Genomic DNA, 25681 nt, shown 5'->3' with positions numbered 1-25681 from the left:
GGAACTGCCGGAGAGCACGAAGATGGGTCAGAGTATCAGAAAAGAAGAGCCAGGCAAGAATAGGTCCTATCTACGTCCTTTGCCATTGAATGATTGCTTGTGGTGAGGTCACTGAAAAAATGCCCCTTCATGCATTGCCAGAGGAGAAAAAAGCAGATTGCGGGATATTTTCGTATCAATCACTTTACCTAGGCCCGGAGTACGGAGTAGGCGACGCGCAGTCAGTGGAAATATCTCACCGCTTGCGTGCACTCCGGTGGCTACAGCCTGCAGTAGTGATAATGCCGTGGGGTTATATACTTCGCCGCATTCACCACCTCTTGGGCCACCTGCGCCGCCAACTGCAGGGGGCAAACCAAAATGTCATCTTTCAACCACTGCTCAGTCGGGTAATTCTCTTCTCCATGAATCTTCCTCGGCCATACCAGGAACATGACACTGCTCCAACGGTACGCAACAGTGACACAACAAGAGCCGCATTGTGGCCGCTCCATCGCAGGCTACTCCTAGGTAAGTGACAGCGGTGACCTTCGGCGCGCCGCGACTTTCGCAGCTTGGGGCGACCGGAGATGCAGCCCCACGCACGTCATAGTCGCGATCATGATCGGGCTGCTGTGGAACGCGCAGACAACTCTTTTTCGATACAGGTAGGGCTACATGCGAGTATAATCAGAGTCCGAGTTCTACCTAAAGACCCGGTCACGGTACCTGCGAGATATAACACCCACACCTTCCCTTACGTGCAGACAGGCGTGATATCTGTATCTAACGAGCGCACAATGGCTCCTCAACTGGCATGGCTCGGTCTGGGTAACATGGGCAGAGTGAGTCAACTTCGGATGTTACCCGATACTCACATGCTGACAGCAGTCCAGGGCATGTGCAAGAACCTGGTCGAGAAAGGCAACCTATCGCACCCTCTGATCATCTATAACCGCACCGTGCAGCGGGCCCACGACCTCTCCAAGAAAATCGGCAATTCGACCGTGTCAGAGTCCATCCCGGACATGGTCTCCAGAGCAGACATCATCTTTTACTGCCTGGGAGATGACCCCGCGGTCCTGGAGACGGTCCAATCCATGCTCCAGAGCGACGTGACAGGCAAAATTCTGGTCGACTGTAGCACCGTCCACCCAGACACCACAACCAAACAGGCGGAGCTGATTGAATCCAAAGGTGCCAGTTTCGTGGCATGTCCCGTCTTCGGTGCTCCAGCCATGGCAGACGCCGGACAACTGGTCTGTGTTCTTGCCGGCAAGGCGGAGGCCGTGAACCATGTCAAGCCATACTGCAAGGGAGTCATGGGTAGAGCGAACATCGACTTCTCTGGCCAGGAGCCACGAAAGGCGACGCTTCTCAAGATCATCGGCAACACCTTCATTGTTAACATGATCACGGCCCTCTCAGAAGGCCATGTCTTGGCTGAGAAGACTGGCCTCGGGGTGGAGGAATTGCATCAGCTCATTGAGGTCATGTTTCCCGGTCCATATACGGCTTATTCCAACAGGCTGAAGTCTGGAGACTATTACAAGCGTGACGAGCCGTTGTTTGCCGTTGACCTGGCACGGAAAGACGCCAGACATGCCATGGACTTGGCTGAAGTTGCGGGCTGTCGAATGAAGGACGTCGAACTGGCCGATTCTTACCTGAAAGTGGTCAAAGAGACGCAAGGCGCCAAGGGCGACATTGCCGGCATCTACGGCGCGAAGCGACTTGAGAGTGGCTTGAAGTTTGAGAATCAATGAGAAAGCTAATCACGTTTGCAATGTTTCGTCAGGAACCAAAGGGTACCTGAAATTCTATTCCGTTCTCAGTATATTACTTGAATTGATGGTGGCTCTGATATTGGTTGGATCACCTGCCTAAGTCACCCGTACCTCCGTTGATGTTCGATCATCGTTCTCTCTACGACGGCGAGGAGGAGGAGGAGGAGGAGGAGGAGGAGGAGGAGGAGGAGGAGGAGGAGGAGGTATACGAATACGAGATATTCTGATGATAAGATAGCCAACCCACCGACCGACCGACTAATCCCCCTTCGTCCACCCCCTCCTGGGTCCATGTAGTGATTGATTCCTTAGGTACTTTTGACCTGGCACAAGAGAGGATCATCACCCAGGTAGGTATGTAGAGCACCCACGGTAGGTACATGAGACAGGTAATTTGTTCTCGAGAGAGATTACATGGCATGATCTCCTCCTTACCTACCTACAGGTGCCTACCTGGCTAGTTTCTCTCTGGCAGAGATCTGTTTGTATCTCGGTGGCTATTCGAACGCCAGAAGAAAAATGTGAAGATGTTCAACAGGGTGCAGTTAACGGAAACCCCTTGAAGGAAATTGCAGGTCAATATACCTCCCCCCCCCCCCCCCCCCCCCCCCCCCCCTTTCCACTCACGCTCCCATCCCACTCCCACTACTCTTCCTCCTGCTCCTGCTCCCTCCCCCATCCCCTTGGCTTTTCTCCTTCTTCGTGCTGGTGACCATTTATTTATCCCTCTTGACCCCGACCTCAAGTCTCGTATTGATCCTGATACTCCCCGTACGAGATACCAGACATGGACCATGTAAAGTCCACTCCTATCCTGTCACGCCACTCCGCTCCCGGTTCCAAGTTTCACTGATAGACCATATCTGGCCACCACCGCCATGGCCTTGTCCCATGCCATTTGGACACTCCAACTGCTCTGCTCCCGCTCCTCCTCCTCCTCCCTCCTCCTCCTCCTCCCTCCTCCTCCTCCTCCCTCCTCTTTCCCCTGTCTCCAGATCGAAGCACTCATCGGTCCATTGGTTCACATTACTCCACATGCCCCAGAGTGCTTCGAAAAGGCCAACACCAAACACCCAACACTAGGTGGCGTGCTGACATTGGTCATTATCCGTCGTGCAACCCAGATCCAAGCTGGTGTCCCGTTGCCCGTTGTGGGAAATCTTGCTCAACGCTTTCGTCCCCCCACTGACTTTTCTTCTTCCGTTGGTTTGCTTAGCCGCCCCCTAAAATTGCAGTTCGCAAGCAAAAGCCTCTCAGAATGCATCATGGTCGCTCCCCACGCCATCGCTTAGATCCCCGTCACTCCCTCCAGCATCCTCTGTTGTTATCTCCCAGGGATTCCATTCGAATAGATCCTGGATCCGTGTCTGAGCCTCGCTCTGTCCTTCCGGACCGGCGCCCCACTTGCCCAATTTCTTCAGTACCTCCTCAAGATCGATCTTCATCCCAAGTGTGAACCGGTGATTTACACCCAGCATCTTGATCCGGCCCTCCAGGACTTCCCAGTAGAGTTTTTCTGCTTGGGCCAACTCTCCTCGCTGCTCGAGAAAAGTCCCCAATAAGCGTATCGTCTCAAGCCGTCGAGGATGAGTTTGGCCCAACGTGTCTCGTGAGTCGTCAATGACTCGTTCCGCCATCGCTATTGCTTGATCCAGTTTGCCCTGACGCTCCAGACACCGGGCCATGTTCGTCAGAGCGGACAAGCTCTGCAGATGTCTCGGACCCAAGTTTGCACACGAGATGGTGTAGGCGTCCCGCAGAACCTGCTCCGCTTGCTCCAGCCGCCGTTCGACGTTAAGCATGTATCCGTAGCAGTATAATGCAGCTATGCACCTCGGATCCTCGGCGCCGTGAAGCCGCAGATAATGGCCGTAGACTCCATGCAGCGTCGCGCTCGTGATGTCTTCTCGATTGCGCATCTGCAAAGCTGCGACGTATACCATCCAGCGTGTCACAATTGTCAATGGATCGTCGGGTCCTAGTACACGTGTTGCCACGTCGTAAGCCGATTTCATAATCTCTTGAGTAATTTCGCCTTGATCGTGCATATGAAGGATCTGGAGCGTCTGGTTCAAGGCGAGCACCACCTTGGGGTCCTGGACTGGCCTCAACATTCGCTCAAATTCGGTTCTGGCGTCCGCCAAACTCCGTTCTGAGAGCTCCTTGTCACCCCTGCTGAGGTAGATACATGCCGCAAAACAGCGCGCAACCCATCTCCAAGAATGCTGGTGATCACGAGAAGACGCAGGGACAGAGATCGTACTATCCCCGCCAGCCGTACCCTCGTTCAATATGCTGCGTGACTGATGTGGTAGCTCGAGATTTGGCAGACTGACAAAATGCGTTCGACTAGGTTCATAGCAACCCTTACAAATATGTTCGTACTCTCCCGCTTCGGACGAGCTATCGCTCAAGAGTCGCCAAGAAGAAATGTCGTCGTGCCCGCAAAGAGATCTGAGTGACGGTGCATCGATCACCTGCAGAGCCATGTATTCCACTTCTCTACCCAGCTGTTGACATGGACTGCTGTAGGCGGATCCACCGTGGATACTGTGATCACCGTGCCTGTCGAGTTGAGGACCCTGGCCAGATTGATAAGACGGTACTGCTGAGGTGAAGGACCCCTCTAGTGGTGAGGTTGACAGAGGGGGATTGGATGGGGACGGCCATGTGACAGAAGAACCATTCCTACTCGGTGAGAATAGTGGAATATGAGGTTGCTGCATAGTCGGCGTCAGCTGTGTCGTTGACTTTGGGAAAATCAGCGCTGATACCGGCGAAGTTGCCTGCCTTCGAGATTGTGAATCGCGCCGTATTGAGAAAGAGCCCGAGCCTGGTCTCGACAAGGGGTCCTGTCGTGGAGATGACTGTTTGCCAGCACCATAGGACTGCAGGTGAGCCGGTGAAGATGTCGATTCATCTCCGTCAATTCCTGTCTTTGAAATGTTGGATCCGCCGGGTGGTGGAGTGTAGGCGCGCACGTGGGCGTATTGAGCCTGATCGTCATCGGCACCACTATCGAGGTTGACATTCTTGAGCGCAGTAGCGAGAAAGGCATCCTCAGACATCTTCCGGCCCTTGATGTACTTGTGCAAATCCTTTACAGACCTTTTGTGGCCATGTATCATGAAAGCTGTTCTTCGCTTACCGAGTTTCTGTCGGGCGTGGTGTAACACTGCACATATTTGATAGTCCTTGTCGGAGTAGTTTTTGCTGAACCCCCACTGTGCAAGACGAGCTTTATACATGCGCTCTCTGGCGACCTGTATCAGTGATACTCCTTCAGACTTTGAGGGGAGATCAGGGCTGTGGAGGGAATAGGTGCAGGCCCGGGAACTTGCATGGTACTTACGTCGCGCGAAATCCATGTCGTTGCTCCAAGATCCTCCTGACATCTCTCAAGGGCTTCTTTTCGTACAGAACCCGGATTTCCTCCTTCACCGCTTGCCACTGATTAGGAGCGGGGCCTTCGCGCGCTTCGAGTTGAGTAGTGGTGGTAGCGGTGGCCGGAGCTGGAGTCTGAGCAACATTGTCGTTGACGGTCCATCCATGAGCGGTCCCCAGGCTCACTGCCATTGACTCGAATCTATTGCGCTCTTCTCAACGATCATCCCTTCCTAAGTGAGGTTGGAATTAGACTCCCGAGAATCGTTTGGTCTTTGAAGCAACGCACACCGACAGGATTCACGCCTTGTCCGAATGGGTGGACACAGTATGGCAGTGGAGAGATTGTTTGCCCTGCAAATGCGGCCCGTCACGAGGGAGAAAACCCTTCGGTTGAAGAGGGGTGTGGGATGTGGTGTGGCCTGTACTTAGTCGTCGGTGGCTCGTCTGAGGTTGTGTCGTGGCCTTCGTGAGACATGCATCTCTCGACGCTACGGGCCCGGTTTATTAGCTTGCTGCATATGCAAAGTCCCTTATGAGCCAATCATACAGGGGTGTATAGGCGGTGGCGTGGATTGTCAAACGGCTATGCCAGGCTGTAAGATTGCGGGCATCAAAGGTGCCCCAACATCCCTCCTTTAGGGCGAAGCCTTTGCTGAGGAGAAAGTACAGTGTGGACGACGGCGGCGATCCTTTGACGCAATTCCCAGCGGCGGCTTTGAGGGACCAGGCCTGGTTATATATCTACCGCACGTCATTGTGCCCAGGGATCCAAACGCATATCAATCTGTGTTTTGGTTACCACTGTCAATCTCGATCCCGCCCGAGACGGATCGCTGGATAAAAATGAATAGGGAGAGGTCGACTAATGCAGGGAGAAGTTCTCATGGGCGGAGACGGCGGAGGACGGTTGCCCCGTTTCAGAGCAAGCTTGAACTTGTTGCAACGGATATGTCAGAATGTGGAGGGGTGTTGGTAGTGCTTGATGCCGTTGTCAACTATCGATAATGGGAACGACGAGCTCCTGACACAACGGTCCGTGCAGGTGAGGCACTGGAGGGAAGTTTGACAGTGAGACTGGCCCATTCGACAGCATTCAAGGTCAATGCAGGGTGACTCGAGCAAGAAACAGAATGGATGGTCGCAGGTACGAAGTAAGGTACCGTGTATGAAACAACTGATGCGGGAACGTCGCCATCGTGGCTTGATTATTGTATGAGCACAGATCTATCTGCACCTTGCCGCCAACGGAAGGCTCCTCGATGGCTTCTTTCGTACCACAGACATCATGATGCTGCAAAGTGCTGTTAACCCGGTGAAACAAAGTCAAAGTCCTAAGGGCCGAGAACAGGTGAGTGAGTATCAATTTGTTTCATCAGCCGAAATACAATCTTGCATCCCCCCTAGAAGCTATGGGAAATCTCACGATCTATGTGCTGGGATCAAGTGTACCATTGCCGGGAGGAATGAACCAACAGCAACTACCACAATGCCTGTCGCCGTGTCCCCAGATATATCACTTCAGTCGATTCATCATGTCGGATGCCAAAAATCAAGGGAGCTACTCCTGGGATGATGCACACCCAACCTACAATATAGGTACACACACCACATAACATCAAAACACAAATACTCCTCTACGATGGCTGAGAGGTATGGGACCGACCAAGCCGGCCAGAATGAAACTTCAGGTAACTCGGTATCCAAGTCGGGTGCTTTGATTGAGTCGTACAGCTGTTCGAGTCGACCTGCAGACAACCGACCTTCGACCTTACGATGAATGAAGATGGTGTAATCACACCGGCCGAGGGCAAATTTCTGTGGCCATCACGGAGGCCCCATCCGATCCTCGCCTTGCCACTTCGCTTGCAGTCATAAAGTCCTGACGCGGTCTTCTCGAGGTCGGCTATCGATGACCTGCTCTTCGAAATGTCTCGTCGTAAGGTGCCTGCCTACGGTTTTGAGGATTATATGAACGAGCTGAATCCTCCCCGGGTATTACTGAACCCTGACGGGATGCAGGAACGTCGCGGGCTTGATTCCCTCTTGGATTTTCCTCTCTGTCGAACGTGTCGGGGTCGGGCTGACCTGGAGTCTGGGGACGAGGTGGCCCTCTTGGAGCAGCCTGGTCGTAAGAAGGTGGGGGTAGATCAGAGTATGGTTTTTGTGACCCTGCATAACCACCCTGATATTGACTTGTAGAGTATGAAGCGGGATTTGCAGGTATGTTGGCGCTGTAAGAAGTGGCATTTACGGTATTGTAGATGGTATAGTTGCTCGAAGCGTATTCTGGCCTCTGAGGAGGCTTGTAGTATGCTGCTGGATTGGGCGCCTGCGAGCCTTGGTACTGATATTGCCCTGGGGCATTGCCCATTGTGGGACTGGCCATCTTATCTCGCCGGTATGGCTCTGGCTCTGCCGTTGACTCTCGCCGCTGCGCTGGTCGAGCCGTGCCTCCTTTCGACGCGCCTTGATGGGCACGCCGCCGAGCTGTATCTGAGTCCGCATATCGATAAGGGTCCTTCCGGAACTTTTCTAGTATCCGTCAACATGACAATCCGCACCCATGACGCATCAATCATACTGCTTTGTGTCTCTAGATCCCAATCTTTCGAATCGTTGATGATATCGCGAAGGCTAACCTGAAGGAACGGATAAGCTCTAGGCCCGGCAGACGAAGTCTTCCACAGATGCGCTTACAGCATTGAGGGCTTTCTTTGCGAGTATGCTGAACCCGGTTCGCGACTTGTCCTGAGAGCTGTTAGTATGACTCCAGCAGTCGCGTGTTGGGCTTCTTACCATCGGATGGTGACCTGTAGTGATTCTCGCAGTGCGGTCGACATACTGGGTGATGTAGTCAACCAGCACGGCTGCATTGATGTTCTCTCCCGGGACAAAGAAATGGATCGCCTGTAGATCATCGTCAATGTCAGAATCTGAGTCTCCGTCCCGTTTCTGCTTCTTGCTGGAGGACTGTTTGGACATGGTGTTGAAATAGGACCACGATGTGCGGGTTGTCGGTAGCGAGTGCAGGTAAGGCTATCGATGGCAGAGGACCAGCTTGCCACGAGCCGCGGTCACAACACAGCCTGGCTAGTGATCTGGGAGAGGACGCGGCACAAGGCCGAATGAGCATGCTTGGAAAAGACACGCCGGGACCTAGATTCGATGAACCAGAGAGCAGACGGGCCGGGAGAACAGACAGCAGTGAGCACCACCCAAGGAAGATACCAATTGCGGCAGTTTCTTCAATATTGCTGCCGAGACCAATGCATCGTAGTCCAGCGTTCGAGAGCACACGGACATGTGGTCGAGAGATGACTTGTCGGGCCCGTTAAGTAAGGCGTGAATGAGCCCGCTGTGCATTAGTGAGTGGGAAGAAAACGACACGAAATGGGGCTGATGCACGTCAAGAGCCTGGATGCCGAATGAACACGACAGATGGGCGAACACCTGATTGCGAACGCAACGGATGGTCTGGACTACCCCGCCATGGTGTATTCCTCGCGTGCTGGCACAAGAACTGGCATCATGCCGTCCGGCCATGGAAAGAAACGGGAGGGCGGTTGAGACTCAGGGCAAGCGATCAACTGCTGCCGACTCGAGGGGGCTCAAAGCTGCCCGTTGTACAACCGGTCTGGCTGCAGAGGCTGAGAAGGGCGCCGGCGAAAGGTTAGCGGCAAACCTAGGCAGGCGTGCAGACGATTGCTGGATATAACGATCGAGGTGGATGTGAGAAGTGGATGATTGAGAGGAGGACGGCTTCGGATTCGCAGGGTGGTTCAGTCGTGGTTGGTAGAGGGACCAACGAGACAAAGGGCGAGGACGAGGAAGAGGCAGAGGAGGAACTCGGGCCTTGGATTCCGACCGAGAGACGCGCCAATTGTCCACGTTGCAATGGCTTGACCCCTGGAACATTGCATCGCACCACTGCCGCCAGCCCCGCCAGCATCATCGCTCACCTCTTTGTGCTCCCAGGCATGCTTTGTGTTCATTGACGATCGATACACAAGGAGAGCGAAGCTCTTCTTAAGTTGGCGGAACAGGGGATAGCCCAGGCGGGTGTGCGCTTCGCTAGGGGTTAACTTTGCCAAGAGCAATCTGCCCCTACATTCGTACCAAGGTACCTACCCCTAGGAACGGAGTACACTAGGTACAAATACTCTACTGCCGCACCAGCCTAGGCCCATTACCTCGCCCGTACAGCGGTCTCCAGCCTCTAACCCGGTGCCTGTAGGGAGAACCATCAGGGGCCTTGAGCCGGGACGGTTGAAATGCTGCAAAATCCTTGTCCAGTACTTAATTCGTGGCACACAGCTGTCTGTCTGGCTCATGCCCTGCACTCCGTAGAAACACCAATCCACAATCCGTTGTATCTACCACATAAGGTCTGACTGACCGAAGAGACACTTTGACGTCGACAGCCGTCGAAACAAGGTTGTCGTCTCCCAGCGGCCCGTACAGACACTAGAAGGAAGCTTCCGACGTCAAAACACCGCCAAATGGATCAATCTCGTTCACCCTCCATGAACCCCTGTGGCTGATGTGGCTGTTGGTTCTTGGGTACTCCGTATGAGGCTCACTACTTGAGCGTGATGGGACCTTAGGAAGCGTCTTTCGATCCGCCATTCAGGTACCGCGGCATGAAATCCAATGATGTCCAGCTGAAGCAGACTCTGCAATCTTACTCTCAAAGTTCCATCAATTCAGTTTTGCAAAGCCCCACCGGAGAAATCGCACATAGAGAATGGCGAAAGAGCAAAACCCCGGCATGGTCAATTGTTCTACTGGCTGTCGAGCTATGGAAACAGTGGGCTTCAAAAGCAGGCAACCCTCCTTACACTGCCCCTTAGTATTCCAATCCGATTCAGAAAATACAGGCTTGCTCTCGAGAGAAGCCTTCCATGTAGACGAGAACCGGGGAAGCTCATAGCGGCGTATGAAGGAGTCGAATTGAGCTGCACGTCAAGAAATGCTGTTTCTTTCATGTTTTCGATAGGAACCCGGATCCGGGTCCCTCCTGTGTGATTGAATTCAACGACGCTAACGCATTTACCACGATCCCGTCACTGGGAGGTCACAACTTATCCTGAGCCAGCGTGAGAGAAGTACAGGGGGCACCTGGTAAGCATGCAAAAGTTTGTGGTGGGAAGCAGTTGCTTGTTTAGCTGGCAGTTGAAAATGCTTAGGCGCTCGATCCTAGCATCTGCAGAGACAATTAAGCCCGGAGTAGGGTCGCACATCAGAACGGTATGACTCAGAGGAGGTGGTAGAGCACAGAACCAGACATTTCGAGGACGGAACAAAAATCCAGGAGCTCGAAACGTCCGCAAAAGCCGCCAGGCTAGGCAATTCAGCGGTCGATTCTGAGGACCAAAGGCTGAAGTAGTCAGGGCATGGCCTAAGATGGCTTCAGTAAATGTCTGGCCAGCTGATTGACCAGAGTGAAAGCAATGAGGCTAGAGGATGGGCGGTATCAAACAAGTCGAGCTGGGTGCGATGTAACATTCGGTTGGGTAACCGCTTGAGATAGAAGTAGGAGCCAGGAGAACGAATCTTGCTGATAGAGATCGATTGTCAGCCAATGGACACTGGGAATATAATGCATCAACATTGATTAAGCGATTGTATCGCGATCTTGTCGCGATCTGAGGAGGAGGATGGATTAAAAGCTACACATTAAAAGCTGAGTCAGAAGGGAAAATCGCAGCGTGTACGGATCAACATTTATCCTGCCGAGGCTTTAAGAAATTCTACCATTTCCCACGTTTTGGAGGACTCGTAGAGAAATGTCTAGAGGAACCTCAATACATCGCCCCAACCACGTCGCTCCACTCTTATTCGGTCAGATCTGGTGCCGAGCTTCATGCATGCACGCGTTGTACTTACTGATCAGATCAGGAAGGTCCTGATTGATAAGGTGGGCATCTCCTTTCCAAGAGTCTCTTAACCCGGTGACGTCGAAGCCTATGATATAGTTCCTATACCCGAGTCGAGACATCGAGGTCGATCATGCAGGTACATAGCATCTGCAAGGGCCACTGACACGAGGTGCCTTGAGATTACTTTGGCCATTAGTCTGAGGGTGTTCAATAAGAATAAGATGCGCGCCATCAATGCTGCACAGCTGCTCGGCATCATTGCATGCACAGTCCCCTTGACGAAGTCACAGTCTCTCGGATTCGATGTCCGCGAAGCTACCATCTCATCTCTACACGCTTCGTTGTTCTCTGGCGTCACAACGTGCCGCGACATCGTGAGTTCCTTCATCGCTAGGATTGAGCGCTTCGATCCCGACATCAACGCCATCATAGCACTGAACCCAGACGCGCTGTCGATTGCTGACTCGCTCGACACGGCCTTGTCCAGCGGGAACGCCACGGGGTCACTCTTCTGTATTCCCATCCTGCTCAAGGACAACTACGACGCCACCCCCATGCCATCAACGGGGGGTTGTCTCGCTCTCAACTCGTCTCTGCCGGCCCATGATGCCCCGACCGTATCGGCCCTTCGCAATGCAGGCGCAGTCATCCTCGGTAAAGCGAACCTCCACGAGCTCGCACTAGAGGGTCTCTCGGTATCCAGTCTCGGCGGTCAGACTTTGAACCCCTACGACTTCAGCCGCACCCCAGGCGGCAGTTCCGGGGGCACAGGCGCGGCCGTCGCAGCGTCGTTTGCAGTCTTCGGCACGGGCACCGACACAGTCAACTCTCTGCGGTCCCCGGCGAGCGCAAACTCCCTCTTCTCCTTCCGTCCGACGAGAGGTCTGATCTCGCGCGCCGGCGTCATCCCCATCTCCTACACCCAAGACACGGTCGGCGCGATAGGTCGATGCTTACACGACATCGCCACCGCCCTGACCGTCATGTCCAGCGTCGGGTACGATGCACGCGACAACGTAACGTCGGCGGCGCCCCCCTCGATCGTCGGGACAGACTACACGACGTTCCTCTCCCCCCTCAACAACCTCACGGGCTTGCGCATCGGCGTGCTCGAAGGCTTCATCAACCGCACCGCCACCAACGAGACCACGCCCGTCACCTCGGCCGTGTCCACTGTGCTCGCCCTCTTGCAGTCCCAGGGCGCGACCGTCGTCAACATCACCGAACCCATCTACAACGCCTCGGCCATCTCGTCCGCAATGGACGTGCAACCGTTCGAGTACCGCGAGGGCCTGACGTCCTACCTCTCCTCGCCGGACCTGAAGGGCGCGCACCCGTCGAGCATGGCCGATCTGTACACCAGGGGCAACGGCACCTCGACCGGCACGGCGCCCGACTTCCTCGTCATCCCCAGCGAGTACGCGTACCTCGAGTCGAGCCTGCGCTCGTCGACCGGGAACGCGAGCTACCTCGCGCGACAAGCGCTGATCGCCAACCTGACGCGCACTTTGCACTCGACGTTCCTGTCGCACGGCCTCGACGCCATCGTCTACCCGGAGCAGAAGAACCTCGTGGTGCCCGTCGGCTCCGCGTCGCAGTCGGGCCGCAACGGCATCCTGGCCGCCGTCACGGGGAGTCCCGTGATCACGATCCCCGTCGGCTTCTCGCCCGCCACGGCGTCCGCGCCCATCGGCATCCCCATCGGCATGGAACTCCTGGGCCTGCCCTTCACCGAGGGCCCGTTGCTGAAGCTGGCAAAGGGCATAGACGACCGCCTGCACGCGCGCAGGATGCCCGTGACCAACGGCCTGAACGAGACAATCGACGTCACGACCGCCGCGTACACGAGCGTTCCCAAAGTGAGACCTCTCCACAACATTCCGAGTCAGTATCCGCTCGGCGTTTACTGATTGCACGAACCACAAGAGAAGGGGGAGAGGGGGGGGAACATTGGACCTCGAAAAAGAAAAAGAAAACTATATGTATATATGAGTGCTCTCTTCCCTGACCTACCTACCTACCTACCTACCTAATCTTCTACCCTGACCTAACCACGATACAAAAGACCACACTGCACCTGAAAATGCTTAATGGCTCGAAGACGAATCTAGCTTATCTGAGTCACCTCTATCAGTCCTAAGCTATCCAACAGACGGGGCAAATAGAGATCAAACCAAAAGACACGTATGATATTTGATTTATCGCGAAAAAAAAACAAAAGCTTCATAAAATCCATCATCAGGTCATAAAATTGTTCGTCCCGTGTGTATCCTTTGAGAACTCAAAGTCAAGCGTAAGCACATTGGATATCGTCGCCATTCCCAATCCTTCCCAGGTCCTTCGTCTCGTCTTCGACAGCTGGCATAATGTGGCCACTGAACCAAGTCCACGTTCGTCCACTGGAGACCCCCTTTCCCGCGCGATAACCTCACTCGGAAGCAGAGCAGAGACATTCTCAGATTCCTTGTTCTTTCTGAGCCCCTCCTCTAGCAAATTCTGCTTCTTGACATACTCCAACACAGTCTGTTCCTCAGTCTGCTGCCCGGTCAAATCATGCCGTCGCGCCTTCTCATCTTCTTCAGATACAAAGACGGGAGTCTTCAGCTCTTCCTCGTCAGTCCTCCAAGGGTTCAGCTGAATCATTCTACGCAGCGACTTCTCTGGCACTTCCCGCCTCGAGTAAGCTCGCCTCCCTCGCTGCAAGATCTTTCCTCGTCTGCTCGTTTTCACTATGGAGTCTCTTGCTTTCTTCGATGGCTCGTTTGAAGTCCTCATCATAGTCTGTGTCGACCTCAGAATCACTGTAATCCAGATGATCGCCAGAGGAGTGCTGCGAGTCCTCATGCGCCAAGTGGGCCGCTCTGTACTCTTCCAGACTTTGCGTCAACGCCTGTTCGAGTTCACGATCGTGATGGTCAGCCTCCTTGTCTTCTTGTACCTCATCCTTGACGGATACAGTGCCACTCTTTTGAGACGAGCGTTCTGCATGCGCTCGCTTAAACTCTTGGAGACTCGCTAGCACTGCCGTCTTGAGAGCTTTGTCCTTTTTAGCACTGCCATCAGATTGTGCAGTGTGTAGTTCACGCAGACTAGCCCGTAGCGCTCTCTCAATGACTGCATCCTCCTCTGAATTGCCTTTACTGGTTTCCGTGATTGCTCTTTGGATAGCTTCCTCATACTCTGCAATAACTCCGACATCCTCCCGACTCTTCACATGACCAAGGCTGGAACTGATGCTTGACAACGACCGAGTATGGTGAAGATGGTCGCTACTGTCGTGATCGAAGGGGCAAAATTTGCAGCGACTCTTGATTTTGCCACTGCGCTTTATCTCCTCCTTCTTGATTGCCTTCTCACGACGCTCAAGCTCTTTCTGTTCCTTTTTAAGTTGCTGTCGCCTCACGTCGAGAGCTTTGCGCTCATCCCAGCTGAGATGTCTGGTGTTCTTGAATCCGTGAATTAATTCGATGGAATCGCTGTGGGTCTTGCTAAGGATGTTTTGTTCGATAGTCTCCTTGCGTTCCTCCCCATACAATCGCCCAGCTTTACGAGTTTCAAGCTTACTGTCCTTCCAAGCTTGCACAATTGACGCCCTCTCCTCCGGCGTGCTATTCTTCCATTCATCGAATCCTTGAGCTGTTCGGGCGGCAATGATATAGTTGTGCACGGAACTGCCGAAGTGCTTTGAGACCTCAGCATATATGCCTTTTGCGGTATATCCAGGAAGGCCCCATATGCCGGCACCAGGTTTTAGGACCAGGCCTCCAAGGCCCTTCGCTGCTCCTTTGAAGAAGCCCACGGCGCCCTCCTTTTTAGCACCGGCTAGAGGTTGGGTCACCAGGCCAGTAATACCATCGTAGAAGCCGTAACTGAATTCCTTGCCAGCCGCTTTCAGGCCAGAATGTAGATCCACAATTTTCTCGCTATTCCTGACCGTCTCATCACCGTATAGCTTTGGGGCGTTGTGGAAACCTTTTGCAAGCGACAATGTGAATTCCATGGGTGATTTTACACCGGCGGACACAATCTTCCCAACAGCTCTTGCTCCAGTCACAGCAGTGTCTAGTGTTATCTGCCCTACTTCTTCACATGCTGGTGATTGCGCACGATGTCCTGGTTTCGGCGAACCAGAATTGGACCGAGAGTGGTGCCCGTCACGGGACCAACGACGACCATGGGATGAGCCTCTTGTGCTGCCATTTGGAGTATATACAGTCGACATGGCTGACGGTCGTGATGAGGGAGTGGCTTGTTCCTGTCCAACCTGGGTGGTGGCACTTGACGCAACGCTAGAACGCGGGCCTTCCGACGCGGCATCAGCTGTGGTTGATACATCTCCAGCGGATGCGCGCTCTGAAGAGGCAGGAGGAGTGGACGATCCAGTGGGCGAATGTCTTCGCTCATGTAGATCCTTGAGTTCAGTGCTGGCTGTCTTTAGCGACTTCAATATTTCCACAGGGAAATCGGCGACGCCCATAGATAGATTGCCAATTGTTCCCATGAGAGCTGCAGCACCACCAGAGATGGGCTCCCATGGACCATCCTCTGTTTCGTACTCTCGAGGTCGGTATAACTTGAGGTCCGAGAAGTCAAGTAGACCTTCGCTGCCGAGAACAATTGCTGCGAGAGGCGAAAGGCGAATGTCCGTTCGTTTAACTCGCCAGACAGCGGTCCGAGTCGGAGCTAGCGAGCATCGCAAGTCAGACAAGTGTAATTGTTTGTGAAAAGACTCCGCGCCGGCCTCTGTGCCCTTTTCCGATTTGATTTTCATGCTCAGCTCTTTCGCTCGATTTAAAGACTCGGGCTTTAAAGCTTCCATGATTGACTCTGCAAGCTTGTCGGCTGTCAGTACCTTGTATGCAACAGGCTTAGGTCCTGCTCCAGCACGATAAGTCATTGAACCCCAGAATGGCTGATCACCGAAGAAAGGCACCACGACAGTCGGTCGACCGGCAAGAATTCCCGCGGCTGTTGTTCCAGCACCGCCGTGGTGAACCACACATGAAACGTACTGGAAAAGCCAATCATGAGGACAGTTGCCTAGCATGAATACCCCTTCTGGAATCCCTAATTGATCGGCGCCGAGCCCACCCCAGCCCTTGGACACAAGAGCCCGTTGACCCGTTTTCTTGATTGCTTCGAAGATCATCTTAGTCATGGCGTTGGGGTCATCAACGACAATTGAACCAAAACCGATATAGACAGGTGGGGGTCCGGCAGCCAGGAAGTTTGCGAGTTCCTCCGACGGTGTGAAGTTGGTGGAAAGATTAAGGAAATAGAAGCCGGAGATATCAATGTAACTTCCCCAATCGGTAGGCTTTGGTATCAGAGCAGGGGACCAGCAGTATGTCCAGGGAATTCGTAACCTGCTAAGCATGCCCGGCGCCCACATGATGCTTATAGGCTCCAGTCCGAGACTCCTCTCTCGGAACCGGTTGATTACATCTCCCAAGCCTTGCCACGTCAACATATCCACCAAAGCATATGTAACAAAGTTGGCCATATTGGCGTCGGTGTTCGAGGAGACAATATTCGCAAGTGGATGCGGAAAGGACTGCGTTGGCGACCAAGGCATGGTGAACATCATGTGGAGGGGAATGCCCAGCTTCTCGGCAATATGCACATGAGCAAAACTTGGAGGATTCGCGATGATGGCATCTGCAACGAAAGGTTTCAAGCTCGGATCTGCCCCGAAGCTGATGGCGCTGTCGAAGGATTGAGTGTCATCTGCCACTTGCACCCCCATTCCATCACCGGCTTCAATTGTAGACCTCCAACACCCAGTGATGATCTCGTAAATACCTTTTCTTCGCTTGCCTACATCGCCGGCCTTGAGAGAGTCGATTCCTGGCATTAGCCCTGGATTTTTGACCATGAAAGCCATGAGTTCTGCGGGATCCCCACCGATACTGAAGAACTCCAGGCCGTTTTCAGTCACAAACTCTTTGAACGTGGGATGCGTGGCTATCCTGACTCGATGGTTGTACTTCTTCTTCAGCACCTGACCCAAGGCGACAAAGGGTTGGACATCTCCTCTGCTACCCACGATCTGGATCACAATGTTCATAGGGGGCGGAGGCAGTCCATCGTCTGTCTCCCCGAGGCCCTCTGGGATTTGAGGCTCAGCAGTCGCCTTCTGCTTCTGGATGTCCAACTGGTGTCGTAGGGCGGGTATGAGGAGGTTCGTGAGCTTCTTGCTGCGCTGGTTGATGTTGATGTTGATTCTGCCATTACTGCTGACTTGAGCGGTCGTGTCCAGCCCATTCTGACTGATGTCCAACTGCCCATACTGGGCGGCATTGTAGGCTGGCGCGGGGACGTCGTCTAGGCGTGGAGAGGAGCGGCCATGATGTCGAACATGGCTCTCTGGCGAGGGCGCGGTGGTGTTTGTATTTCCCGAATCGCCTGCCTCCTCCTGATCTGCTTCTGCCACTGCGGTGGCTTCCTCAATGAGGACTTGGGGGATCTGAGCCTCGTCTTGCGGTTGACCAGGCGAGGGTTCTGACGTCGACATGGTGGTCCTTGTTCAGAGCGAGGAGGTTTCAACGCGGACGCGTAGAGGGGCCGTTTGTGTCCAACTAGACTGACTGTAAATCCTCAGCCTAGACTATATATATGCAGACGTAACTGGCTCAGGCCACGGGCATCTTCAAACGTAGGGAGACAGGCAGCAGAATATGAATAACCGGGTTCTAAGACGAAGGTCAGGACAGGACAGGACGGGACAGGACGCGTTCGTCAATCGGGGCACACAAACAAAAACAGGGTTGTACCAGCGCTTAAGGCAATATATCGGATCGTCATGATCGTCAACAGGCGTTCGCACTGAGGCTGGAGGATTCAAGGCAGAGCGGCCGTTTTCGAAGGTTCAATAGCGCATGCCATTTCCGACTAGCATCGTTGTCCACTCAGCAATGATGCATTGCCATGAGCCACAAGCACGATATGAGCACATCGCTGATTAAGCACAATAGACCCCGCTTACGCCATCTTTTCCTCCATCCGGATAAAGCCCAAGACGCACCACCCGTTTGCTAACCGCAAATAGCAGTACAACCACAACACAAATCATGGCGGAACCAGTAATCACTGCTATGTGAAGAGAGTCCAAGGACGAGAGCATAGGATATAGTACAGAACCTCGAATAGAAACATCAAAAAGACAAGAAACAGCTAACCTGTGACGGTAGGTGTAATAGTTAAGGGGAGGCTCGAGGCGCGGAAAGACAATTCACCCAAAGTTGCACAAAATGCCATACGTACAGTACGTGTGTACGGATATCTTATGTACCTATTTGAAAGCATGTGAAACTTTCTTATGTCTTGTATATGTACCGAGTACGGAGTACAGTTGTTCAAAACTTATGCCAAGCCCAGAACATACTGTAACAACCGGGCTGCGGGGGGAGACCCAGGTCCGTAAAATTTCGGTGATAGTGCCTATTCTTTAGGCGGGTTATTAGGCCCTGCTTCCCTATAAGGGCAGTAAACCTATTCTCAATTAGGGAGGTTATCCGAACTGTGGCGTTTTGGCCTTATCCCTAGGGGCCCGAACCTTTCATCTAGGTTTGCTTTGTGCGCCGCGACATAACAGCGATTACAACCGTCGAGGGGAAGAATACCACATACTTACAACGAAAGATGGGATGTAAATGCTCTCAGTTGACGATCGACCCATCCAGGGACTTTGGATCGAGCGACTCTCATAATAGCCCCCAGCCGGTCTCGCTTCCCAACCCCACACAGTTGCTGAGCTGAGATCTGAAGTAATCCGCTCATGTACGTTGTTTCCAGCTTCGAGCCACACTTTCCATGGACTCGAACGTGATTTCTCCCTCGTCCGCTTCTTTCATTCGCACCACCAGCTTCGAAATGAACCGGTCAATCATGCCGACAATGTGTGCGCGTCCAGCTGACTCCGGATGCCAGATCATGCTGGCAGAAATTCGATTAGTAACCAACATCTCACGGGGCTCGACATCACTTACGGATAGACAGACCCATATCCTTTGCCAGGGCCTTCGTCCAACCAACTTTCGTTCTCCCATATCCAGTTGAATCGATCAAGCCACATCTTTTCGACAACGTCGACGCTAACGTAGCCTTGCGTGTTGACTGAATACGGGTAGAACCCAAGCTATACGAGTCAGTCAGCAAGGGCATAACTTCGGATTCATCGTTCTTACCGGGGTCATATCTTCGGTATACCAGCTTCCCGGGATTTCAACCAGCGCATTTTCTGCTTCTGCCGAGCCTGCTTCAGGCTGTTGTGGAATAGGCGTTGGTACCATCCAGCTTTTGGCATCTTTGCTGTAATCAGGCACGTGGGGAGGCTCCTCGGGGAACGGTTTGGGGAGGAAGTAAGGAAGTGAATCGTGCGCATTCATGCTGCTGTCGTATAGAAAGTCGTGGTCCTGGAGAAGGCGTACCGTCGTTTCGCGAATCTGGTACAGAGGGGCGCGGTATCCAACCGGTCGCTTTCCACCCTTCAGTTTCGTGATGATGTCGATGCACTTTTCGAGAACATCCTTTTCTTGTTCAACGGTCATAGCATAGGCGCCTTCGTGGCTATATCCGTGCAATCCAAGTTCCGCACCACTCTGCACTATCTCCTGTGCCTGGGTTGGGAATGTCTCCAGGCTGTGGCCGGGTACGAACCAGGTGAGCTTGTCAGAGATACCGTGTTTCTTGAACAAGTTCAGCAGTCTACCAACACCGACATTGGCACTGAAAACACCCGCCGAATAGTCGGCAAGCGTATTGTTGGGATCATGACCAGTGCCCAGGTAGCCCGATATAGCGTCGAAGTCAACCGACAGGCAGATTCGCAAGCGCCGCTGTCTCTTTGGCGGACTCAAGGACCTGGGGATCACCGTCGTCTGGATCGCGCTTCCGGTACTCCCAGACTTGGACCCTGGCCCAAAGACCTGCTCCTCCCGCCAAATGAGCCTCCCTTCCATGCCGCCATCTACGGAGACACATTCTCCAGATATATTACCAGCGGCACGATGGCTAGCCAAGAATGCCATTGCTCGCGCCACGTCCTCGGGCTCTGAGATCTTCTTGAGAGCAACCGTTGCCTGGCATTCAGACCACATCTCCCTGGGATCGTCAAGGCGATCTCCAATCAGCGAAGTATTGACCCAGCCAGGCGCTACAGCGTTGATGCGAGCCTTTGAGTTCAACCGGACAATCTCGTTTTTGACTGTTCGGACAAGACCATATTGCAGACCTGCTTTGCCCGATGCATATCTGAAAAGTGTCAGCCACTCCTAATGCTGGTCCTGTCTTGACCTGGGACAATATACTCCGAGTGTCCTTCTTGGCCAAACTTGCCGGTCTCCGAGCCTGTAATGACAATAGCTACATTGTCGAGCTCGCCACCTTGGGTTTCTTGAGCTTGTTTTACAGAGAGTAAGAAGTGCTTGACAGTCAAGAATGTTCCTCTGACATTGTTGGTGTTAACCTTTGCTGCGTGAGTTTCATGATGGATAGCATCCCCGGCTATTTGCCTCTCACCTTATCCCATAACGCGACATCGACCTCCCAGATCGGTGGATGAGCACTTTCGTCCGTGATCCCTGCGTTGGCCACGAGAATGTTGACCGGGCCGAACCTGTCGACTGCAGACCGAAAAGAGGCCGCAATAGAATCTTCAACGGTCAGGTCGCCCTGCACCGCGTTGAATCTCGATTGCTCTTCCGGGGTTGAACATAGCTTCGAGCTCTCGATGACCCTCCTATCGAACCCTGTCACACGACATCCCAAGGCTGTAAAGCGTTAGAGACGATGTTTGCATCTCATAGCATCAGTACTACAGGTCTCACGCACCAAGGAACTCTTTGACCGCGGCACCACCAATCCCACCACCTGCGCCCGTCACGAACACGTGAAGCCCCTCGAGGCCCAGAAAGGAACCTTTCGCTTCAGACATTGCCACTGCTGATGATCACGGCGTCTACTCCAAGGCGTCTACTCCAAGGCGTCTACTCCAGTGCCAGTGTTATGGCCTCTTGAAGGATTCAAGTCTACGACATCTCGTATTCGCCGGACATATCCGCCAAGGACAATTTGTGGTGCTTCTTGTTCACAAGCCAGAGTGGGCCATAAGCTCCGAGGCTGATCTCATTGCGGTTACTCTTTTGGGCGGGAATCCCAGGCTCTGGGGATCGCTCAGCAACAATCATTCGGCTCAATGTTGATCTCAAGGTAAGCGCCAAAGCCATGTGGTATGATCTGGGCTAATAAAAACCCGATCGCTACTAGGGAGCGAGCTCTAGGTACATAGCTCGAAGGAGATGGGCGCACATGGGCACGCCTTGGGTACTACATTTGAATGCGAGCCCTGTCATCTGCCTACCTGGTTCGAGTTAGCCGAAGGAATTCTCAAAAGTTAATCCCTGAAATGTAGGGCATTTCTGACTTGTCGATTGTGGCTCTGTTTCCTTATCAACATCGATTTGGTGTTTCGGTTGCAAATCTGCCAATCACTGAGAGACTCTTCTCGGAGATTGGCCTTTAGGGTCTTCTTGCAATGAACGCAGGATCTCGGCGGCTGTTATATCTACCAAGCAGCCGCATGTGTTTTCCGCAGGGTGGTCGATGATCATGGTCCATTGGAAGAGACGTTATCAGTAGCGCATATCTGTACAATATCACTGTCAGGTACAGTGCCTCAGAGTATTGTTTTGACTATATATTACACCTGCGACGTCCGCTTGCCCCTATACCTCAAATTTGCCTACCGCTCCTGGTTATCGTCGCATCTTCATATCAGTACCGCCATGGAAATAACAGAGAAACGTTCCAGCACTGCACCGGAGGACGCAATCGTCCCAACGGCTGATGGTGAAGTCTCGGATCTGATCAATGCATCCGGCCACATTCAAGAACTCGACCGCAACTTCAACCTGCTTTCTGCAGCCGGTGTTGGGTTAGTGGTTGGTAATGTCTGGCCCGCCGTGGGAGGTTCGATCCTGGTAGCCATCTTCAATGGAGGTCCTCCCGGTGTTATCTATGAATTCATCGTTGTCTCAATCTTCTACTGGATTGTTGCGGCTTCGATAGCTGAACTGGCGTCGGCCATCCCTTCCAGCGGAGGCATCTATCATTGGGCGTCGGTGACACCAGGTAAGAAATCGGGTCGTGTAATCGGGTGAGACATTCTTTCTTCTCCTTGGGACCAACGAGCCATGGCTAATAGTACCATAGGTTTTACGCTGGGTACTGGAACTGGCTAGCTTGGGTGTTTGGATGTGCCTCCATGAGCTTCATTTTCGGTTGGTGCCCTCGAAAGTTTTTAGGTGGCAGCGTCTAACGCTGTCTAGCAAACACGATCGTCCAGATGTATGGCGTCACTCACAGTGACTTTGAGGCCAAACAGTGGCACGTCTTCGTTACATATCTCGTAGGTTCCCGGCCTTGGTGGTTCTTGGACACTCCTTGGAAATTTGCGGATATGCTGACGCTCTGTTAAGATCGCGACTTGGCTCGCATGCGCATGTGTCTGTTTGTTCAACAGTGCAATGCCACATCTGAACACTGTGGGAATAGTCCTCATTCTCGCCGGATTTTTCATTACGATTGTCGTAGTGTAAGTGCTGAATTCCTCGAGGCCACCCCCTACGCTAATTGTCATAGTGCGGCCATGCCTGGCTCAGGTGGACGCCCACCACATGCGACCTCAAGTTTCGTGTGGACGGAATGGACTGCTGATATTGGATACCCAAATGGGTGAGTTCATGTCGAGAAATTTTCAAAGCGTGGAAAAGGCCTGACAATGGCAGCTTCGTCTTTGTTGCAGGGATGTTGAACGGCGCATATGCTGTCGGGACTCCAGATGCTGTCAGGTTGGTGCCGATAGCCACAGGCAAGGATCGTCGTCTGCATAAGTCTGACACTCACTCTTTAGCCACATTGCTGAGGAAGTCCCTAACCCGGGCAAAAACATTCCCATCGCGATCGGCACCCAGATGGCCATCGGGTTTTTCACAGGACTGTGCTATATCATTGCGATCGTGAGTCTCTTACTCTCCATTATGCTGCAATTTTCCTCGAAGTTTTCGGGAAATGTTCTCCTAATCAGGTTGCAGATGTACGCCATCAACGACTATGATGCCTTGTTTGACTCAGCCTTCCCCATTGCGGAGATCTATCGTCAGGCGACCGGTTCAGCCGGCGGTGCAATCGGTCTGCTCTGTCTGCTCCTCTTCTGTGTAGGAGTCTGCATGGTAGGCGTATACATCACTGCTGGCCGGACGTTGTGGGCGCTCGCACGGGATGGAGCAACGCCCTTCCCTCATCACCTTGGCAAGGTGGCTCCACGATTGGGAATGCCTCTCATTGCGACTCTGACCTGTGGCTGCATCACAACTATCCTGGGATGGTAAGCACCTCTTTCAATCGTCGAGACCGACGCTCACCGTTTGTCTAGCATCTATGTGGGCAGTACAACAGCGTTCAATGCATTTGTTGGAAGTTTCGTCCTCATGAGCAGTTCCTCGTAAGTCCTTAACCCCCCCAGGAAAGAGACCCTTCTGACACAACTCAGCTACATTGCAGCAATCCTGCCACACTTGCTGACAGGCCGGAAAAATATCCAATTCGGTCCTTTCCAGCTGAAGAAGTTTGGGGTTGCCTTTAACTTCATCGCTTGCGGGTATATGATCGTATGGTTTGTTATTTACTGTTTTCCATTTGCCTTGCCCACAGATGCCCAAACAATGAATTATGCCTGCTTGATCTGGGGAGGTCTGACGATCCTGGTGACTATTTGGTGGTTTATTGGCGAAAGTCGTTATATTGGGCCAAAGACCACTGGAGGAATCACTACTGAGATTGAGCAAGTGAGGAGGGCAAGCGCCACAAAGAGAACAAGTGTATGAAGTAGTGAGTTGGCGGAACCTTCTGTTGTGCGCATGGACAAGGCACAACATATGAGCGGGAACAACAGCTGTGAAAGCTGCGCCAAGGATTCTGGACCATTAACCGAGGAAGTATTGCTATTGTTGAGTAGACTCGCGACATGTATCATAGAGCAATGTACCGATATTGTTGAAACCACCTACTAGGCATGTACGGCTGCTGTCAACAACATGCCTGATTGAAACGCTGTCGCCAAGATGAATTCGTTGCTCAGCGCTTGCCTGGTCTGGTGTTGTGTGAGCCCCGGCAGATTATCGGAAGTCTGGGTACAGGTACCTCGCAGAAATAGCACGTGATCAGTAGCTTGGCGTTTTTTGAATCTTGGCAGTCCTTCACCACACATCGAAATTTGGCGACCACTTACCGCAGCCTCACGAAGTTCCAGTTTCAAGTTTTCGACAGCCAACTCAGTAAGTGTTTTCCACCACACAATCACAAGCCTCTGCCTTTCCTGTCGCCTGGCTTCCAGTCTCTGCGACCATCTTCTAACGACAACTAGATCTCGACAACTCAAGATGTCTGATTCCGGAGAAGTCGAAGTCGAAAACCCCGTCTCGGGCTTCCAAGTCCTTCCCAAGGATGTCACTGCTGAAGTTGGCAGCATCCGTCTCTTCAACAAGTGGGACTACAGCGATGTCGAAGTCAGAGATATCTCATTGACGTAGGGAACATGCGCCGATCACAAAGCATTGGAGGGAATGCTAATATGAACGTCTGCAGCGACTACATCCAAATCCGAGCTCCCGTCTACCTTCCTCACTCTGCTGGCCGCTATGCCGCAAAGCGATTCCGAAAGGCCCAATGCCCGATCATCGAGCGATTGACGAACTCCCTGATGATGAACGGTCGCAACAACGGCAAGAAGCTTATGGCTATCAGAATCGTTGCGCACGCTTTCGAGATCGTACGTGTTATGGATGTGCACAGTGTGGGGGAAAAATGTCTGACTGATAACGCAGATTCACATCATGACCGATCAGAACCCCATCCAAATTGCTGTTGATGCCATTGTCAACTGCGGCCCCCGAGAAGACAGCACCAGAATTGGAAGTGCTGGTACCGTTCGAAGACAAGCCGTCGATGTGTCTCCTCTTCGTCGCGTCAACCAGGCCATCGCTCTGCTCACCATCGGTGCCCGTGAGGCTTCTTTCCGAAACGTCAAGAGCATTGCAGAATGCCTTGCTGAAGAATTGATCAACGCTGCTAAGGGAAGCAGCAACTCCTACGCCATCAAGAAGAAGGACGAGCTGGAGCGTGTGGCCAAGAGCAATCGGTAAAGGGTTTACCAGATTCCGGGGTTTACGGACAGAAGCACTGGGTGGATTTGCTTTCATGGCAAGCTATGCAGAGAAGATAGGTGGTGTTACCTATTTCACAGTTATCACGCAGCGTCGCCTCCAGTCGGTTATGTTTTCGGCTGGGCCAGCAGAAGGCAGCGCTTTGCAAACATGGTGATGTGCCAAAAAATGAACATTAACACAATTCAAACGGTTCCCCTCCGATTTGCTCCCGCCTAACGTCCCTGGTCAGTTCCGCCTTTTGACTGCATTTGAAGTGTGCAATTACTCTATTCTCTTGCCCCCGGGTAAACCTCGTGTTCTGCTTGATTTGACAGAATACAACATAGTCTGCCCCTTGGCTGCTCCCTCGATGACATGAAATTTGGTGGGCGCACCAAGCGATTGTTAACCTTCGAACAGTACGATGAATGGCGGCGCTACTAGC

At 52.9% G+C, this 25681-nt stretch overlaps 8 protein-coding genes across 8 annotated transcripts; 4 read left to right on the top strand and 4 right to left on the bottom strand.

Moving 5' to 3' along the window:
• Positions 1 to 779: 779 nt before the first annotated feature.
• Positions 780 to 1745, top strand: PV08_00343 (uncharacterized protein; the record flags this gene model as incomplete). The annotated part of the gene is made up of 2 exons (XM_016374709.1): positions 780 to 824; positions 876 to 1745. 2 exons carry the CDS (start codon positions 780 to 782, stop codon positions 1743 to 1745), a joined length of 915 nt encoding a protein of 304 aa, XP_016239985.1.
• Positions 1746 to 3019: 1274 nt separating this feature from the next.
• On the bottom strand, positions 3020 to 5342 carry PV08_00342 (uncharacterized protein; the record flags this gene model as incomplete). Its single annotated transcript, XM_016374708.1, has 2 exons — positions 3020 to 5021; positions 5119 to 5342. 2 exons carry the CDS (start codon positions 5340 to 5342, stop codon positions 3020 to 3022), a joined length of 2226 nt encoding a protein of 741 aa, XP_016239984.1.
• A 1714-nt stretch (positions 5343 to 7056) lies between these two features.
• Positions 7057 to 8135, bottom strand: PV08_00341 (uncharacterized protein; the record flags this gene model as incomplete). Its single annotated transcript, XM_016374707.1, has 4 exons — positions 7057 to 7685; positions 7735 to 7792; positions 7851 to 7901; positions 7950 to 8135. 4 exons carry the CDS (start codon positions 8133 to 8135, stop codon positions 7057 to 7059), a joined length of 924 nt encoding a protein of 307 aa, XP_016239983.1.
• Positions 8136 to 11253: 3118 nt separating this feature from the next.
• PV08_00340 (uncharacterized protein) lies at positions 11254 to 12942 on the top strand (the record flags this gene model as incomplete). Its single annotated transcript, XM_016374706.1, has 1 exon — positions 11254 to 12942. The coding sequence occupies one exon, from the start codon at positions 11254 to 11256 to the stop codon at positions 12940 to 12942; it is 1689 nt and encodes a 562-aa protein (XP_016239982.1).
• Positions 12943 to 13676: 734 nt separating this feature from the next.
• On the bottom strand, positions 13677 to 17546 carry PV08_00339 (uncharacterized protein; the record flags this gene model as incomplete). Its single annotated transcript, XM_016374705.1, has 1 exon — positions 13677 to 17546. One exon carries the CDS (start codon positions 17544 to 17546, stop codon positions 13677 to 13679), a length of 3870 nt encoding a protein of 1289 aa, XP_016239981.1.
• Positions 17547 to 18807: 1261 nt separating this feature from the next.
• PV08_00338 (uncharacterized protein) lies at positions 18808 to 20966 on the bottom strand (the record flags this gene model as incomplete). The annotated part of the gene is made up of 6 exons (XM_016374704.1): positions 18808 to 18967; positions 19021 to 19169; positions 19219 to 20284; positions 20341 to 20498; positions 20552 to 20802; positions 20864 to 20966. The coding sequence occupies 6 exons, from the start codon at positions 20964 to 20966 to the stop codon at positions 18808 to 18810; spliced, it is 1887 nt and encodes a 628-aa protein (XP_016239980.1).
• Positions 20967 to 21816: 850 nt separating this feature from the next.
• PV08_00337 (uncharacterized protein) lies at positions 21817 to 23916 on the top strand (the record flags this gene model as incomplete). The annotated part of the gene is made up of 9 exons (XM_016374703.1): positions 21817 to 22187; positions 22244 to 22311; positions 22360 to 22439; positions 22510 to 22625; positions 22673 to 22765; positions 22819 to 22881; positions 22944 to 23049; positions 23125 to 23417; positions 23556 to 23916. The coding sequence occupies 9 exons, from the start codon at positions 21817 to 21819 to the stop codon at positions 23914 to 23916; spliced, it is 1551 nt and encodes a 516-aa protein (XP_016239979.1).
• Positions 23917 to 24471: 555 nt separating this feature from the next.
• PV08_00336 (40S ribosomal protein S5) lies at positions 24472 to 25233 on the top strand (the record flags this gene model as incomplete). Its single annotated transcript, XM_016374702.1, has 3 exons — positions 24472 to 24617; positions 24677 to 24860; positions 24916 to 25233. The coding sequence occupies 3 exons, from the start codon at positions 24472 to 24474 to the stop codon at positions 25231 to 25233; spliced, it is 648 nt and encodes a 215-aa protein (XP_016239978.1).
• Between the last annotated feature and the right edge of the window lie 448 nt (positions 25234 to 25681).

The sequence above is a fragment of the Exophiala spinifera genome (genome assembly GCF_000836115.1).
Source record: "Exophiala spinifera strain CBS 89968 unplaced genomic scaffold supercont1.1, whole genome shotgun sequence".
In the NCBI taxonomy this organism is placed as follows: Eukaryota; Fungi; Ascomycota; class Eurotiomycetes; order Chaetothyriales; family Herpotrichiellaceae; genus Exophiala; species Exophiala spinifera.
This window is presented reverse-complemented; position numbering and strand designations above follow the sequence as displayed.